We start from the raw sequence: 19,371 nt of genomic DNA, 5'->3' as shown, positions 1-19,371 counted from the left end.
CGAATTAGGTGCGTTTCCATCAGCTGGTTTGGAGTGAATAAACTCTGCTATAGCGTAGTTTGGTCAGATGTTGGCTTGGCCATTTAACCATCTACGAGAGAAAAAATAGAGAGAGGTCTTCAGCGATTTGTTTCAATTGGGAAAGTTTTAATTGTTCTTTCATGTCAGCTAGTATTGACCATGTTGTCCGGAAACGGAGACAAGCATTCGCACGTCATGGGAATATCCGAGAAGACGCCCACAGCAGAAGCAGCAGATCATCAGTCATGTGATATAAATGTTCGCGACAGCAGAATTTATTCGGCAAATGCGTTTCCATAACCCATTTATCGCATCAACTCTAATTCGACAAAGGCAAAAATCACCTCAAGCAAGCATTTTTTTTTCCACATTTGAGGAAGTTTTATCTAATTTTGCTGTTTCCATACAGCTTTTCTAATGCAATACTTCAAAATGTGCATAAAAATATGTGAATGGAAACACGGCTAATAGCTATCAGAGCAACATAAATACACTTTTGACCAATCAGATTCGTTGAATGACAATCACAAATATCTTAAAAAACACTGAAGTTGTTTGAATATTGGAAAAAGTCCAACCTTGTCTAATAGCTCCTGATTCCTTCGAAAGAAGAGCTGCTTCTCCTCCACCCATTTGGAGTCCTGATAGAAGACAGAGACACTTAATGCATTAAATCAAAGCTATTTAAGGAAAATAGAAATATCATTTAACACATTTTGTTTCAATATCCCGTGTTAAGCAACACAACAAATACAAACTCCAAATGTAGTGATGGTGTGGCAGTGATACAACTCGTTACGTTGATGAGAGAACAGTAGGAATCTCAAGTTAATCCCAAACTATAACACTAATTCTTTTTTTGAGGATGTGCTGCTAATATTTACATATTGTGTTTTGTCCACCACCCTACGCGTGCATTCATCTGCGTTCATTCATGCAGGTGCTTGTGTGTCCTACCTGTCCCTTCATGTTCAGCTCCTTCTCCAAGTCCTCTATTTTGGCTTTATACCTGAGAAGGTCAGCTTGGAGATGCTCCTGAGCCTGAAACAAGAGCAAAACGGACATTCATTAGCCGCTAGAGCAGCGTTTGTCAAGCGGGGGACTGTGAACCCCTAGGGGTCTGTGCCGGTATTGCAGGGGTTACATGGAATATCTTTTTTATTTAAAATCATTACAAGAATATTTGGGTGCACAAATATATTGGACAGGAATGAAACAAACAAACAAACAGTGATATTCTCACTGTGTATTCTACAGTATTTACTCTGGCTTCCATCTCAGCGTCCAGAATGCCTCCTTTCTGTTCCTGCAGCAGGGCATAGGCTCGCTGTAAGGCCTGATACTCCCTGGTCAGCTGACGGAAACGCAGCTCCGACTCCTCGTTGGCTAGACCCTTGGTTGACACACACACACACACACACACAGGTTAGAGGTTAAACGCTATGGCTGAATTGGTTTACAGTATATCCCTTTCAGATGTAACTGAATGGATCTGACTGAATTAAAACAGGTTGGTCTGATGATTAGTGATGAATAAACTCTCTTATTGGAAGAAATTCTTTCACATACGGATTAAGCTCGTTAAAGGGCCTGATTCGGCCCTCGGCCCGCCAATTGAATAGGCCTGGTCGAAAACATACTAATGTGATTGTGACTGTAGTCACTGTGACACTCCTTAGCCTTCTTGGTTGCTTAACGAACATGAGGAACGTTCTCACCTCCTCCAGGTCTTCATCAGGAGTAGCAGGAGTTCTGTCCATCCGGAACGAAGCCACTGAAGACGTCTCCGAGTCCATAGACTCTTCATCGTACCCAAAGAAGGTGTCTACTACGATGTGCCTCTGCAGAGGAGGAAGTTGAAAGATTTACAGATCTAAAAATCTCTGATGCCTTGTTAACATGACCTCAGCATGACCCCTTCTCAACAATACTAATTTATTAAAAAGTGATGAAAGACTTCATTGTGTTTTTCAAAGAATACACTGTCACAAAATGTGTTTACTGGTTTTATAAAATAATAACCAAACTAAGTACACTTTAAGATAGAAACAAACTTAATTCTCTTTACCTTTATTGGCCTGGAACTTCTTTTATGCCTTTTCTTTCTTAGTAGTTTTTCTCGGTCCTGGAAAAACAGACAAATGCAGAGAAGATAACACACCACTGTAAGATGATCCTGTTTTCTTTCTTCTCTTTTCAAAACAAATAAAAGAAAACTAAATCAATGACAACACAACACTGAAACAAACTTTCACTGAGGATGTTGTATGTCAATAGTTTTGTGGTAATCATGTGGCTTTCAAATCTTGCCTCTGAGTTTGCAGTCTGATCATTAAGGATATTACTATATTATATTTGTAAAATAAGCTACACAGCGTGCCTGGTTACAAGGACATTTTACACTTAGTTGGTGCAGCAAAAGTGGTGGTAAATTATACTACAGGTTGTCCTTGACTGCAGAATATTGCTGGTATGCAAATAAGTAATGATACACTCAAACGATTTTGTCGACTAATCGATAAGTTGTTTTAATAGACAGATCTGTTAAACTGAGTTTCTCCACAAAGAATCACACAAAAGCACCACTTTAAATCTTGTCTTTACCAGAGATGAACTCATGAGTTTCTTGGAAATAAGTCATTCAGCATGAAAAAAGCATTAAAAACAACCAATCAACTTAAGAAATCTCCAGTTTCCACATGAGCTCAGGATTAACCCCCATGATCCCAACTGCCTACTCTGCAGATTACAGAAACGATCAAAAACCTGCAGCCTCATTACATAGAAAAAGACATACCCTTGTCAACTCATCAATCATGCTTTGCTGCTCCAGGACTTGAAGCTTGAGAAAGGCTATTTCCTGGTCATCATGTGCTTGGTCCAGGTCATTCAGAGACTTGAGCTTCTTCAGTGGAGCATGGGAGCTCATCTTCTCCTTCTGCAGACACACAGCACACACAGAGAGGAAGGTCACAACATCCACCTGTAAATCAGCATGTCCCTAAATGTATATATATGATGCTAATGTGACTCTGTGCGGACCATCTCATGGTTCTCCTTGACCAGGTGCTTGAGTTTCTCATCCAGCTTCTGGATCGTGTGAGTCAAATCATCATTCCTCTTGCTCAGCAGCTTGTTCTTGTCCAGCATTGGCTTACACTGCTTCTCTGACTCTCGAACTCGCTTCAGCTGGTGGGGAGAAAGAAGGGACACAAGGATTTATCGTGCAGCCGAGAGATTTGAAGGAAAACCTGAAAGGTGAAGATAAGGAGATCCATCTTTAACTGAATCATTCGGTCGTACCAGTTCGTTCCTCTCATCGACCAGCAGTGAGTTGCGGTCTTCTAATTTGCGTACAGTCGAGTTGAGTTCAGCGAGGCGCCTCTGGTTTCTCCTCAAGTCCTAAAACAAACAAACAAACAAACAACAATTTATCATATCACTAATCCAATCACTAGTCAGGTGTAGACAAAAAATACTTTAAATGATTTAAGTATGTCAATCTGGACCCAGCCAATACCTCGCCAATACTTTATCAATACACCTGTTCAACAAGCAAAAACATGCAAATTTGTAAAAGCGATATTTCAATCTGCTCTGTCCGCAGTCTCTCATCCACCACCACTATGTTTACACAATCACTAGCTCTGCCAATAGTGAAATGTTACAAGGTAAAACAAAAGCTGTTTGTATGTAGTCTAACTGTTTAGCTTAGTTTGCCACGTATCTTAATATTTCTCTCTACCAGCGGTGTAGTCTGTGTGTCTGTGTTCTTCATTCTTTATCAACTTCGCTTAGGAATATTATTTCTTTTATTGTCATTTTAGATTTGTTTCCAGTGTGATATTATTGAGGTTATATGGTGACTTTGCTGTTGTAAACATTACTTTTGCGGCTCTAGAAACAAAATGTATATATATTTAAAATATAAATAAATTATAATCTAATAAAATAAGTATTCTTGTTTTAAATAATATATTTAAAAGCAGTTATAATGAAAAAAAAACAATAAGAGTATTGACGGAGAACCGACTTGTTAAGGAGTATTGATAAGAGTAGTAGGCTAGTATCGATAAATAGTACCGATCTCTACTCCTGTTATGAATACAACACGTTATGATGTTACTTTATTATCGCCAATCATTCCGGACCTGTGACATTGAATAAAAATCAGATGCAGACCTTTGAGTAATAATCCCTGGGCCAGTACAACAATTAAATACTTTGTTCAATAATTCTAATATTTGTAACAAACCTACAACATCAAATTAGAGTTCAGTATTACTCTTGGCACGTTGGCACTTTAGCTACCAAATGGTATTCAAGGGCTAAAGCAAAGAGGGAAACATAGGGTTCAAGAGGCAGGAAGGCTTCTCTAAAACAAATAGGTTAATATTAATGTTTGATATGTAGCAGTGGGGCGTGGAATTTCTCCTTGCTATTCCTCTCTACTTACTGGGCTACCACAGTGCTCGGCTCCATCTCCAGCTCTGCCTGGAATCTCTCTTTTCGGGCTCCCCAGGCCGCACTCCGCCTCCTTGACGAGGAACAGCTGTTCGTCCAGGGCGTCCTTCTGGAGCTGCAGCCTCTGTAAGAAACCCGCCGTTGACTCCAGGTCCTTCTCCAGGGCAAAGATGGTGCGGTCTTTAGATTTGATTTCATCCACCTATAGCGAAGGAGAAGGAAAAAATGGTGTATTTAAAAAAAAAAAATGTATGCTAACAAGTACGTTGCAAGTGTGTTACAGTATATCGTGTGGCTGAACATTAACTCCTTTGGCAATATGACATAGTTTACTGCATGAATGCACAGTGTACAATGTAGTACACTAGTGAACATTAACTGAACATATGCCATGCATGCAGGACACCTAAACACAAGCATGTGATGTACTTGCACCTCTAAGACCCTGCCGGGGCCAGATGCATAAACATATTTTAAGACTAGTTTTGGTCTTGGACTGGTCTTAGATTGTGTGGTTAGACTAATTTAATGAAGCCTGTCTGTTGTAAATATTAAGACTGACTTAATTTGAGGTAGAAAAGTTAGCCACCTCTCCCACTGGCTAAGCTTGAGGTGAAAGCTTTGTTGCTACGGCAACAAATTGTCCGTTAGCAAACTATTTGCACTGTTCATCCATTACTTTTAGATTAAAATTAGCTAACTATTTCAACTGGTTATCCAGTTGAACCGTTGGATTTATACTGTTTACCTTTTCTGTTATTTTCTCCCATACTTGGTGTGGTGTCGCGATGGATGGGTGCCGCTGTTGCATCCGGCATTTATTCTCTTCTGTGAAGTGTCTTATTTCACCCGTAATGCACTGCACAACAGGCAATCTAAGCCAGTCTTACTGTATATTAGTCACTCATTGGGAAGCTTTATGCAACAGGTAAATTTAAGTGTCTATAGCATGTCTGACGTAAAGTTAAATTTAAGACAAAGACTATGTCTATTTTTATGCAACTAGGCCCTGGTTAACCCTGTACAACTTGTAGTGACTAAAGGCTGCTGTTAAAATTCCATTTTAAATTTACATTTTTTTTCATTGAGGTTACCGTAAAGTACAAGTAGACTTTTTTTTTTTTTTTTTACTTTTGGTGAGACAAAATAAGCAATTAAAATATTATTTTAATACATTTCATGGGCTAAAACATTGATTGATTCATTAGAAAATCATTTGCTGGATTAATCTATGACTGAAATAATACTAACTGAATAAAAACGACTATTAGTTGTATTTCTAATTTCCACCTTACACATATTTTGGACAATGGTTGTTATGTATTAAGTAGCAGTGACTGTGCCTACCAGTCTGCGGATGTCCTTCTCACTGTCCCACTTGATCTTGGAGATCTGCTCCTGGTGATGCTGGTGCTCCACCCGCAGGTCGCCAGCCTTGCTCTTGTCGGACTGGATCATGTTGCTGAGAGCCTCGTCGGTCTGCTTCTTAGTGGACTTCAGCTCCAGTATCTCCTGCAGGAGCTTCACTCTCTCCTGGTCAAAGAATCGGCGTGCATCCTCCTTCGCTTCCAGGGTCAGCGCTGTGCGCACCTGAAGACGCAGAGAGGGAGAAAGAGGAAGGGTTTTGATGTGGCTTGGCAGGATTTCCACAGAACACTAATCAGTTGTTTTTTCAGATTATCTAGGGAAAGAAAAGGTGATTAATGAGTATTTATTTCTAGTGCTCTCCTCATTTGGAGCTTTTTCTAAGTGAAGGTTACTCTCCTATCCTGTGCCAAGCCCCTCTGTCCTGGTTTAGTTCCACAGCTGCTGCTTTGGGATTTTGTTGTGGGTGACATATATCTGTTTATTTCTGTTTCACTGTAAAATCAAACACCAGCTTCACTCCCATTTCTTAACCTCACCTTCTCTCCGCTGCCGTCGCGCATGGCGTTCAGAGCGGCTTTGAGCCTCTGGTTCTCCTGGTCTTTGATTTTGGCGTGGCGGGCCAGCTCCTGCTCATGCTGCCGCGTCAGGTTTTCCCTCAGAGCTTGGAGCTCCTTCTGCTTTTCCTCGTGCCACTTGGCCCGCTGCTCGGTCAACATGGCAGTGTGACGGTGCTGCTCCTGCTCTTTCACCCGCTTCACCTCCTGGAGCTTGTCGCGCTCCAGTTTGCTCACCTTTAAGAGGAGCGACAGAGGAAGAGGACAGAGGAATCAGGTTATTTTACAGAACCGGCATACCTACTGTTGTAGTAGGCATCAGTCATTGTTTCTGAACGTTTGACTCTCTGGATTATCGTTATTTTTTATCTTCCTTGATTTAATTATAACTGATTAGTTGAGGTTAAAAGGTTATTAATAATCTTGTCTTTTTGACAACCAACTTTCACAAAAAAAGGGGTCACAAATCATGAGGGGCGTCATTTCCCCTGAGGATGGGAGGAATGAATTAAAGCACAAAATCATGATAATGATCGTGATGATGATAATGTACCAAATGTAAAAGCGGTGTCTTATTGTGGGTTGAGGAAAATCATCCACTTGTTGACACTGACCAGTTTCTACATGTAAGACACAGCAAATTCAGTAAAACATGCTGTTCTGTACAACATGTACAGTACGTACAACGTCAATATTTAACCTGATCTGTGTACTCTTAAGGACATAAAGATGTATATTAACAAGCATGTTGCAAGTGTGTCTATATAGTGTGGCTGTGCATTAACTAAATACATACATGCAGGAAACATAAACATAAGCATGATGTCATCATGTCACAAGATGGACTTGCAACTCTGATACCCTGGTTAACCCTGTGTAACTTGTAGTGTCCAAAGGCCGCTGTAAAGATTACATTTTGAATTTCATAGTTTTTTGGGACCTTCATTTATTTACTGGCTTTCAAAAAAAGCGATTTAAGACTTTATGGAAGTATTAAGGTTTAAATCTACTAAGCGTACACTGAATGTGAGCTACAATATTTGAAATATTCAGGGCAAATGTATATATTTTCGGTGTTTTACTGTACCTTGCATTTTTCTTGATGTAGCTCTATCTGAATGTCAGTCAGCTTGGACCTGAGATCTTCATTGGCTGCCTGTAAGGCAGAGATGAGCGCTTCGGGCTTCTCGCTCTTCGTACGCCCTTTCTTGGCCATTGAGTCAAATACTAGTGAGACTCTTCTAATGCTTTCATTGAGACGTCACAGAAACTTTCCAAGGCGCTCCCAGTGGTTTCCAGTTCCTCCTCTTCCTCATTCTCCTATCAGAGAAAAAGGGCTTGGGTGTAGAGGAGAGACAAAGAAAGACACAGGATGAGACATAGTAGAGGCTGCAGAGGTGACACGAGTTAGACTTTTGACAACAATGAGAAATGTAGGAGTCATATCAGTTTTCTTTTAGACTGATAATGTTATAGGCTTAAAGAGAGTTCTATTGAGTTCATAAGTAACGGATGTTTAACATACCAGAGGAGTGTTTGTTGGAACAAATTGTTGTCTGGGTACACAGAGTCAGTGGTAATCCTTCCTGTCCTAACATTTGCCTTTTCTTCCTGCACTGTTTGAGGTCAGCTGAAAGCCAACGACCTGCTGAGTGTCGAAAAAACAGACATGCTTAGGGCGTACACTAAAGCAGCAGGGCTCAGACTAACATCACACGATGTGAAAGAAAGATAAGAGGGATTATCAGTGAATCATCCCAAATCACTTTGTGAGACCATTAACATTTTAGTTGTCATGGGAAGGACAATTTTATTTTGGGAATTTTCAAATTAAGTCTGCATCTCCACAATGTTAAACTTATTAGTGGTGACACATCATGACCATGACGTTTTCATGTGCTACATTCTGTGTGTGCCACAGAAATAGCCAGCAGGGGGCGACTCCTCGGTTGTCTGTTGTATAGAAGTCTGTGAGATAATGACCCTACTTCTCTCTTGATTTATTACCTCAGTAAACATTGTAAACATGAGTTTATGGTCTCAATCGGGAGTTTCAAGTCTTCTTCAATACAGCATGATGTTCATTTAGTAAATTATGGTCCCATTTAGAGTCAATTAGACCATAAAGCAGGTGATGCTTCAGGGCGTGGCTACCTTGTGATTGACAGGTCGTTACCACGGCCTCAGTGTCTATTTTTAAAGGTAATTTCAAAGAACAGTTTGTGTCCAGCACACACAAACATATAAACTTGCTCAAGGGCACTTGGCAGAAAAATAGATGCCATTGCAGATGTACTACATTGCTATCAACGTCATGGATCGAACTAAAAAATACTGTGGTTACTGGTTTGGCTAAACTAATGTGGTTGACACAATGTGACTGTACTATCGATTAATTACAAAACAACAAACCAATCTCTGTTGACACTTCACGCATCAAAATTATGTTTTAAAACAACCTACAGTATGGTACCAAACAGCACATATTATCTGCATGAATTGTAATAATCTCTGAGTTACAAGTTGTGGCTCCAACCAGAATCAGGAAAAACAGGAATGTAACATAACACATAACATTCCCCAGTCCCACAGATCCATATCCCAGTGTTACACTGCCCCCCCCCCCCACCTCTTCTAAATCTCCTCGCCCCCGAGGAGCTAAACCTCATAGTCTCCATAACGCTGGGGGGCCCTTCGCCGTCTCGGCGTACTTGGACTGTCCATTAGGCGGTTGCCCCGGGGACTGTTGCAGATTCCCTTGGGAATGTTGGGATTGATGTAGACCTCCATCTGCGCTCCCATCCACAGATGCAGGTGACTGAGGTGGTGTTCTGTTGACCCGGCCATCACCAGCGCGGCCTGTTCCTTGGTAGGGGGCCAGACGATCGCGGTGCAGTACAACCACTCGGCCCCGTGGTGCCAGCCTCACTCTGTAGGTCAGGTTCTCCCAGCCGTTCCAAGACGTGAACTCTTCTAGCCACTGGTCAGGGCAGCCTCTGGGGGTTCATCCCCACACAACAGCAGTGGGGCACCGTCCTTGAATGTCACTGTTCGCCGTGGCACATCCAGAACAACCCCATTAGCCTCCATAAAATCATATCCAAGTAAGCACTGTTCATGAATATTGGCTGCCCACATACTGCAAGGAAAAGTCTGTTCACCTAACTGGAGGACAACTGTGTGATGACCGAGCATGTGTGCTCCGTCCCCGGTCACCCTGATAAAAGGACGGATGGTGGGGTTCAACTGTATTTCCTCCCTTAACACATCTGGTCGAATAAGTGTCACTGAGGACCCAGAGTCCACTAACGCCTTAACAGACCTCCTGTTGATTGTAGCCTTCACCCTTGACACTTCAGGCAATGGTCTAGGGGTTACTGGACACTCTTCGGAAACACAGTTATTCATGGCAGGTGAGGATAAAGAATGTGCAGGGGTTGGAGCAGAGTAACCTCCCTCTACTCCGCCCCCGTCTGATTTCCCCTCTCCTACCACACTCCTCACGGGAGGAGACTTTCCTCCGGGACTGCAGCCGGATGCTCCTTTGCCATTCATGATTTCTTTTTCTTCTCTGTAAGACTGTGCATATGGCACTTGCATGAACACCACACTTTTTGCCCATTACGACATTCATTAAGCTGTGATTAGGCTCATGCAATTGATTCAATTCACATTATTGACTGTGATGCTGTGAGTGCTGCTGGCAGACGGTCTAAATGTCATATCTAAATGACTTTGCTTGTAGTAAAACTGTCTACATTCAACCAGTTGAATCTCTAACTCTGTGAAAAGGTCATTGGTTTATCACATTTGTTTGAAGAATCTACAGACACGACAAATACAGTGTGTGCTTGCTGACTCCAGATGCTTATTTGATCGTCTGTATAATTTACATTTCTTAAATTTCAACTTGAAATTGCTGCAATATTTAAAACCAGATGTTGTTAAATGACACAGAAATGATTGTGCATGCTAATCATTTCCCAAAGTTTGGTTCTTGTATCAGGGTCTCATGAACAGTTGATGGGTTCCCTTACTGTATACTTCTGACCACTAAAGTGCACGTGCATATGAACGTGCACAACATCATGTACACGATGACTCAGGAGGAGTTGGATGGTGTCCGTCATAATCTGAGGAGGGATGACATAACATCGCTTAAAAGATTTTGAGATGCAGATTAGAGATGAAGCAGTCGTGATCATCTCATTTAGTCTACATGGACTCATCATGTGTTATGCAGTGTTATGGAGCCTTTTTAAAAATGCTGCTGCTCTTTTTAAGTATTACTTATGGAGGCTGTCTATGGAAACATTCATGAAAATCACTGGACCAGTAACTGTACATAGGGTACTGTATATGTCAGCACATGGTGCAGAAAAAAAGAGCACAGTAATGTCAAACATTATTTACAATGTCAGAGTTCAAACACTTTGGTCATGTAACAGGCCAAAACTTGCACCTGTAATCAATATTTATATGATGAATATGCAATGTTTTTCCCAAACACATGCATTTTCTCTGACACGCACTCGCAGCGCCTGCGCAAGCATGAGACGATAGTGGCTGAAGTGTTTTAAATAGTAAAATTTTGGCGAAAAATGTATGTTTGGGAAGTAGTGAGCATACGACTGGATAAAGATACTTGGATTATACTGCATGAGTTGTGTGAGAGTTTGTAAATTTTTTTTTTATACAGTTTTGCTGTTGTTAAACATGGACTCCATTTACTTCAATTCATAAAGGATTTACTCCGTTTTCGGATTCTCTTATGTTACATTGTTCCCGTACGTATTTTTACTTAGTTTACATATTTGAAGCTCAACCATGACATTTTTCCTAAACCTAACTAAGCGGTTTTGTTGTTTTTCTCTGCGGACTGCAGACGTTACCATAGTTTTGTTGCGTGCCGAACATGTGAAAAATGCATCCTCATGACACGCTGAATGTCCGTGTAATGTCGTGCTATCCATACGCCTTCCCATGAGACCGGGTTGGAAAGGGTCTTTCTTTCTCATATTTGCAGCCCAAGGCCTTGGATGCGTTTTATGTCATTGTCAACTGAATATTATTGTGTTTTGGACTGTTGGTCGACCAAATCACACATTTAAAGACGTCACCTTGGACTCATTGTATTCTTTCATTTTATAAACAATTAATCGATTGAGAAAGTATCCGGAAGATTAAAGAATGAGGAAAGTAATTGATAGTCGCAGTCATATTATCTTTTGTTGTGATTATTGTATTTTAATTTTCATTTGGATGGTCAAGCTAAGCAACAATAAACAAAAACGAGTTCTCATAGGTTAAAAAAAAGTGATGATTCATCTAATAACCATCTAATACACCGCCATGATGCGAAGCCGACCTCAACTCACCATGACTACTAATGCTGTATTAACCTACAAACCATCCACAGCAGCCAGGTACTGTTCTGAAGGGGGAGAGACTAGATGTGAATTTGAAGTCAATCTGATTACTGTCATATTCTATTTTCAGACTGCTCGGAGAAATAATCCGCTGGCTAGTCAAAAGAACATAACACAGCCACAGACAGGCATCATGGGCCATACCGGGGCCATGCACCGGATGTTGCCTTAACTGTCTAACCCATTTTGACTTCCATTTCTATTTGAAATGTATTACTTTCACTATCGTTGCAGCTCTTGTATACTGTATGCAAGCAATATTCTTACACTCCCCTCTTTTCACACGTCACGCTGTGCATGTGAATAGCTTTAATATTTAAATACAGGAAGTTACAGCAGGAGATTTCTCTTGTTTAAAGAAAGGATTTAAAGCAACTGGTTTGTTACATAGCAGGTAACATTTAACAGGCTTCAAACTGAGCTTGATCAACCTTAGAGGCATCTTAGTCACACTGCAATATTGTGCTTTGCGATCTTCATCTCACCGACACCATATCATAGGACATACAAACTCCCATCAATCTACAGTATTTCAATAGACCTTATCTTGCTCTAAAGTTTAGAAATAGCCGAGAGGTTCGTGTTCCAACAAACCCAACAACAATCTCTGGACCAAAAGACAAAGACATTGTGAACTGTTGATGGCTCCCATGCCAGAAATGGCTTAAAGAAGTGGCTCTTGTAAAAGCTGGTTACGATATTCTTCTAAGAAGCAGTGAGCAGTTCGAGCAGATAATGCATCAGACTGGCATCCCTTTAAGTAAATTACCCTGAAATGGAAAGTTGTGCCACATAATGCTTTCATTTTGAATGTTGAACTATTGTGATTTACAGACTTGTCTCTTTATGCTTGGTATAACTTAGTTAGCTGGAGACGTCTGCAGTAGAGATGCCAGAGCTCAATGCGATTTGTTTTGTAGCACACAAATGGCTAAAAAAAATTACATTTGAAAACACAATTTGCAGTGAGCAATGTGTCCTTCCACTTATGCTGAGACAAGCAGTCCAACAACAAGGATGTACTGATACAAAATATGCTGCTAACTCCCCAAGAAAACTGGGTCAAATCCATAAAAAAATGATGTGGGGGGTGATTCTTTAAAGCAACATTAGCATTCAATTGGAGTCATTTTACTGCTGTACACCTGACAAATAGAAATCCAATGATAACCAGGCCTTTAAGTTCTGTTTCGGGAGAAATATCTGTCTCTTTAGGTTGATTATAGCGGTGAGACTGAACCATACAGTGAACTTGCAGTCGGTGCAATTAGAAACAATTAGCTAAAAGACACTGAAAAGCACAATGGAGCTGCAGAGTGGAATTATAATTCTCTTTCACATGAAGCACACTGGCACCATGACCCACTTTTGACTCCGAAGACATCAATTCTGGGTGTTGGCGCTGGATTTTCCAGACAGAGAGTACTAGGAGGATACTCACAGAAAATGCAAGCCTTGCTGCTGCCTGTCAGCTTTAGTCTGATGGCCCTCTGGGGTTTTATGGTAAAAGCCATGTAGGCATTTTTGTTAGGTTTTAAAGGAGAAGTGTGTAACATTTCCTGGGATTTATTAGCAGAAATGTATTCATTAGTGTATAATCACCTGAAACTAAGAATCGTTGTATTTTCGGAGAGGGTCCTCTTCATGGAGTCCACCATGTTGTACAGAATGAACAAACCAAACACTAGCTCTAGAGAAAGACTTTCACATTTTTACGTTACTTGAAGGCCACCGTAGTTCTCAGACACGCTTGTGAAACTGCGGCAACGTGAACCACTGAGTGCTAAACCGGTTATTATTTGGTTGCAATCTGCAACCACACCATTTGATGTCGCCAAATCCTACATACTGGACCTTTAAGGGAAGACTTTTGCTTGTTTTGAAAGACTTCCAATCTTTTCCATGATAATTTGGACTGCAAGCCAATGCTAAATTTAGCAATATCAGTTTTGCCAAATCTGACTTGTTCACTAGCATTCAATTTTATCATAAGTCATAAGAGAAATGAAAGAGCCACCTACTGTGCATCAATATTAGGCTATTAATATTTAGAAATGGTCACTTCATATTCATTTGGGAGCATGTAAGAGTGGAGATTAGACGTAAGTGAGCATCTTCCTCATAATCAAGAGACTATTGGGTTCTGTAGTTTTTCATTTCCAAAATAAATCTTTCAACCAAGAGCCAACATGTTCTATATCAGGGCCTACCATCTGTCACCCACTACCCACTCAAACTATTGTACGAGACATACTTTGCCTTGGGTTGGGGTTAGTATTAAAGGATAAGATAAGCTTTTGGGGATCATATTTGGAGCTTCTATAAGCCCTCCAGAATTGCGTTGAGGATACCGGCCAGGCAAGACATAAGTAGCTCTGTAGTGAAGCAGTTGACAAGATGTTGGTCAGAATCGATCAACAGGATAAAAAAATAAAAAAATCAGTTACTGTTAAACCTTAAGGTAATTAAATCATCATTAATTTAGTCATTTTGACGTCAACAAATGTGGCCTGCAGAGCATTTTTTTTTAGGAAAGTGAGGGTTGCCAAATGCAACCAAATGTTGAGGAAAAAGCCCAAAGGCAAATAATCTCTTAATATGTAATCTGGTTATGATTGATGCATTTGATTTATTACATAAAAAGGAACTGATATTACATAAAGATAATAAATCCTACTGTAGAGGACGCTACATGATGCATAGATAACATTTTTGTTTTACACCAACCTTTGACTTTATCAAAAATGATCATATTAACACAGAATGTGAGCTGACTGCAATTGCCTATACTCTTCTCTAATACCACATAGATCTCTTTAGTCATTTTCATGTGTATTTGTTCATAACTGCTCAACCAACAGGCACAAAATCTTACATTTCTGGGCTATTTTCCTTGTTACTAAACCGCGTTATGCAACTCGAGTGGGCAAAAGTTAGTCAGGCTGATGGCAGCAGAACCCCAAAGTCAATGAGCAACTTAAGTTTAATCAGTCTGGGGTCTGGTTGTGACGTAAGTTGGTTCAAAGTGTCATCGCATCAGCTGGAGTCAATCATCCCTCTCCTGCTTGCTTTTAGATTATGTTTGTCTGCTTCTTAGTTCAAGCCAAAAAATGACTTTTAATCCATCTGCCTGAGGTCAAACTAGCAACACAGAGAGCTCTAATGCTGGAGAAAGAAATGCAGGAAAGTGCATCAAAATGGTCTACGTTCACATCTACTTCATGGTATGCACGTGATTTGAAGTAAGTACTTTTAAAGTGCATTAGAGCAATGATTCTCAAAGACGGGTCCGGGGATAGGCATATGTATAAATTACAGCTGTGCAATTAATCGAATTTCAATTTCAATTGCGATTATGGCGTCCAACGAATGACCCTTTCATTTTGATTTGTGTTATAAATCCAGCGCACCCCTTTCCTTTACAGCGGTGCACTTTCATCCCGCTCGGTGTGGGAGGATACGCTCGTGGGAACTCTACGAATTTCCTCCGTGGTGGTGAGCCACAGCCGACTCTAGGTACGCTTGGAAAGGCCCGGGGTGAAGGTGCCACTTTACAGGCTCCCTCACCCGGACCTCGGTGCTTAGCGCTCACTGTGAAATCACCCCATTGCAAATTTCCCCACTGTGGGACTAATAAAGGATTATCTAATCTTATCTTAACATTCAAATTGAAATGTGTTTCTCTTTATCACTATGAAACATGTCTGAAGTATTAAGGTTAAAAAGTTTAGAATATAAATAGTTCCAAAGGCTTCTAACACCTATTCCTAACATACAGCGAGCAAGCAAACTCTGGCGAATGGAGCGCAAAAAAAAACAACGAATTGTCCAGATATACTACGAGCAATGTCACTCTCTATAACATAGACTGCGCGGTATTGATCAACGTCAGCGTAGATTATGATCAGTGAAAATAGGCTGGAAGTGCGCGGAACTTTGCAGCCAGGGCGAGAAATTTTTCAAAAAAGCGACACATCAAACAATCTGATGTTTGCTCGCTTGCTGGCTCGTTTGCATCGCGTCCAATTAGGAAGAGGTGTCAGAGTAGAAATGGTAGTAAGAATCAGTGTTTAATCAGTCTTACGATTAAGATGGGGTCCTGTTTATGTAATCCATCAGAGCTACTGGGATGTTCTGATTTGTGTTTAAGCAGTCGAGTCAGCAAAAGTTAGTCAGACTGATGCCTAGACTGTCCCAATGTCAATCAGCAACTCAATGTTCAATAAGTCTGGGGTCTGGTTGTGACATAAATTGGTTTAAAGCAGAGCTCTCCCGCTTGTTTTGGGATTACTGCTTCTTAGTTCAGGCAAAACAAATAATGTCTTATCCATCTGTCTCAGGTCGAAATACCAACATGAACAGAGCTCTACTAATTCTGGAAAAAGTACAGGAAAGCAAAGGCGCAGTTTCAACTTTAAGGTTGGTGGTTCACAAAAAAATCTACAACGCAGAGAGGTCTAATGTTTTGGGATGCGTGCAGCCATATTACACCCTCCAACCAGAACGTGACGAGAGCGGGCTTAAGCGACAAATTCAGTTCGATTGCATCGTTTTCTACTGGAATGTCCTAACTGTCCGCGAGCAACGCAGCACTGCGCAGCACGTCGTTTTGAGCTGTACTTTTATCAGACGCCCTGTTTCAAACAGGCTGTTTCTACTTATTCCTGTAGTTTGCTTTGAAAGCGCAGCAATGGATGAGGAACAGCTGATTCGTGAAGTTGAAATGAGGAGTTATGTATACCGTACGATCCCTCCTCATTTCACTACAAAGTCCTAAATAAGGTGACAGCTGGCTGGAGGGAAATCGCCTGATACTTTAGTGTACTTGCTGTTGGCTGTATTGTATGTAATTGCCAGTAAATATTGCAATATTAAACGTGTTTTCTGTTTAAAAAGTACAAAACGTAAAGACAGCAAGTATCACCCATCTTTTATATGGTGAGTGTGAATGGTTGTCTGTGTCTATGTGTCAGCCCTGCGATAGGCTGGCGACCTGTCCAGGGTGTACCCGACCCTCGCCCAATGTCAGCTGGGATCGGCTCCAGCCCCTCCGTGACCCCTAACGGGATAAGCGGTTCCAGATGATGGATGGATGGATGGATGGATGGATGGATGGATCTCCAGTCTAATCTCGAGCGCACAGCTGATAGGTACGTGGTTTGTTTACATGACGTGAAAGAAAGTGCATATTTAACGTTGTGTGGACAGAGAGTGTCCGATGTTATTTGGCTATAAGTAAATAAAAAGACCACAAATCTACCTTCTTATCTTGTTGGTTTCTTATTCTGTCAATAAGACGACACAACAAGGTCGATATTTTTTCATCACTGCAATAAATTATTAGTTCTGTGTTATTATGAAAGTGTAGATGCATTTCTAGGAAGTTCAGTCCCCTTGAACCAACGCAAACTAAATCATGTTAACAGCTGATTACATGAATGAGATCATCCACTGATGGTGGATGAGCAGTAATGGTACGTGTCCACAGGGACTTTTTTATCACGAGGGCTGCCACTAGACACAAGGCACTCGGCACCTGATTGGATGAACGCAAACAACATGGCGGCTCGTTTGGAATCACGAAAATTCACCGAAATGTGTTTCTGAAAATATTTTCCGCGCAAAATACGCCACGCAGTTGTTGAATCTGTCTTTATTTTGGGTCGACAACGCTTAGTTGAAATGTTTTCTCGAGAGTTTCCAGAGGCGACGAGTCGCGTCGGGACGCCCGTGATTTGCATAAAGTAGCCTAGACCTCAACTTTATTCAAATAAGGAGCGGGCAACATGACGGTCCGTCTCTCGAATCACGCCGCCACGCTACCAGAATGCATTGCACGGCTCCTTACATAGACGATGAATGGGAAGCGTGGAAAGGACGGAGGCTGTGGACATGCACCATAACACATGAAGGGGAATATATCTATGAAATCATACGACAATATGCAGCAATGTAGCAAGCCTTGATGGCAGGTATAGATACAGAATTAACCTAACACTTTCACCTCTGCTCATCTGGCCCCGAGCATCACAGAGGTAAATGTCCTATTCCAAATGTGGCAATATTAATACGACAGCTAGAATGAAAAGGCAGAGAAACATTGCTATATATATACTGCCTCAGCTCACATTCCCTTTAAAAATTGATTAATCCAACTTTATACTGCTCATATTTAATTGCATCCTCTTGCTCCATCAATGTGTGCTATTGAACGGCCTCTCTCTCTTTGCAAGTCAATCCATAAACTATTAACTTGAGGGCAGTCACTAGTCTGTGCTGACCCTGGAAAAAAATAATAGTGTGACAAATGCCCTCCCAGCAGGGGTGATGTGTGTTCAATCAGGCCAGTGTAACACCCCCAGGCTGCAGGCTGAACACCCTGTGAGCCTCAGTGTGGAGTCTGGATGGAGGCCCTGCCAGCCTCCATCACTGAGTGGACTTATAGAGCATCCTCTTGCAACATCACTGCAGCATCCTTTCAAAACATATAGCCAGGAATGTGTGATGACCTGTCAAATGCACATTACAATGCACAGGCCTAAAGAAACCAATGCACATCTGGCTTTACCTGATCACCAACATCTGGGAGCTTCACTGCACAACAAGTAGCAACCAACAAACGCCTCCCCAGAAATACACAGAGATGATGCTCGCTGCAGCGTGAGCATCCGTCGTGTGTAAGAAGAGGGGCCCTGCATGGCGATGAAAAATCCCCACACAAGCTCGATCCTCGTCATCTTGCTAGTTGGAGGCCGAGCCTGTGCCATTTCCCATCATGCAGGCTGAGCCGACGCGCAAATTACGCACGGTTTTTTATATTCTTTTAATGCTACTTATTGCTGCAGTGTTTTTTTCCTTTTTTGGTTCAGTGACATAAAAAAATGATGAAAGATGATGCACTGAAACCAGCAGGCCCTGCTATAGTCCCCAGCAGCAACTCCCCAGTTTCAGACGGTGTTAAAGCCAACAACAGCAACATTTACACACAGATCTCCTTACCGCGTCTCCAGATCGATTCCCGTCATGTGAGGAGTCCTAATCTGCGTGAAACCGTGTCCATGACATGCTCCTTTTTTCGGAGGGGAAAAAAGATCGTCCGCTATGGTGTCAGCATCAGCAGCAGCAGCAGCCTCCGTACAATGAAGCAGTGATGGCCGGTGGTGATGATGCTGGGAGCCCCGCCCTCCTCCTCCTCCTCTTCCTCCTCTCCATGCAGCCACAATGAGCTCACTGGTTTCCAGCACCGCCGCAGTCCGCCAGTCCAGCACACAGCACACATCCATCCATCCACCTCACAGGAAATCCTCCTTCAGCACCATAATGTCCCTGGAACAGTCCATATAAGGTTTATTATTAAGTTCTGCAAATATTAAAGGGGAAACGTTGTCGAATATTAATATATTAAATACAATGTTAAAATAAGATTTTATTATTATATATATATTTTTATTATATATTTATATTTTTTATATTATATTATATTATTATATTTTATTTTCTAATGATTTGTTTCAATTTTTTTAATGTTCATTCAT

General features: G+C 41.3%; 1 protein-coding gene across 5 annotated transcripts in view; it reads right to left on the bottom strand.

Annotated features, from left to right (window-relative positions):
* jakmip2 (janus kinase and microtubule interacting protein 2) overlaps positions 1-19,017 on the bottom strand; it is a 36,304-nt gene extending 17,287 nt beyond the window's left edge. For all 5 annotated transcript variants that reach the window (XR_012590355.1, XR_012590354.1, XM_074611080.1 and 2 more), the window contains exons 1-13: positions 18,836-19,017; positions 7,495-7,744; positions 6,390-6,644; positions 5,833-6,075; positions 4,478-4,687; positions 3,325-3,423; positions 3,064-3,210; positions 2,819-2,959; positions 2,090-2,146; positions 1,740-1,862; positions 1,286-1,414; positions 979-1,062; positions 600-662 (exon numbers count right to left, since the gene is read on the bottom strand). Coding sequence is in view for 3 of the 5 variants with exons in the window: in XM_074611080.1 (XP_074467181.1) it covers positions 600-662; positions 979-1,062; positions 1,286-1,414; positions 1,740-1,862; positions 2,090-2,146; positions 2,819-2,959; positions 3,064-3,210; positions 3,325-3,423; positions 4,478-4,687; positions 5,833-6,075; positions 6,390-6,644; positions 7,495-7,623 (1,680 nt within the window). In the remaining 2 variants the exon portion in view is untranslated. The remainder of the gene's footprint in view (positions 1-599; positions 663-978; positions 1,063-1,285; positions 1,415-1,739; positions 1,863-2,089; positions 2,147-2,818; positions 2,960-3,063; positions 3,211-3,324; positions 3,424-4,477; positions 4,688-5,832; positions 6,076-6,389; positions 6,645-7,494; positions 7,745-18,835) is intronic.
* Positions 19,018-19,371: the final 354 nt, after the last annotated feature.

The sequence above is a fragment of the Sebastes fasciatus genome, chromosome 16 (genome assembly GCF_043250625.1).
Source record: "Sebastes fasciatus isolate fSebFas1 chromosome 16, fSebFas1.pri, whole genome shotgun sequence".
Taxonomy (NCBI): Eukaryota; Metazoa; Chordata; class Actinopteri; order Perciformes; family Sebastidae; genus Sebastes; species Sebastes fasciatus.
Note: the sequence above shows the minus strand (reverse complement) of the source record. Positions and strands in the feature narration are given on the sequence as shown.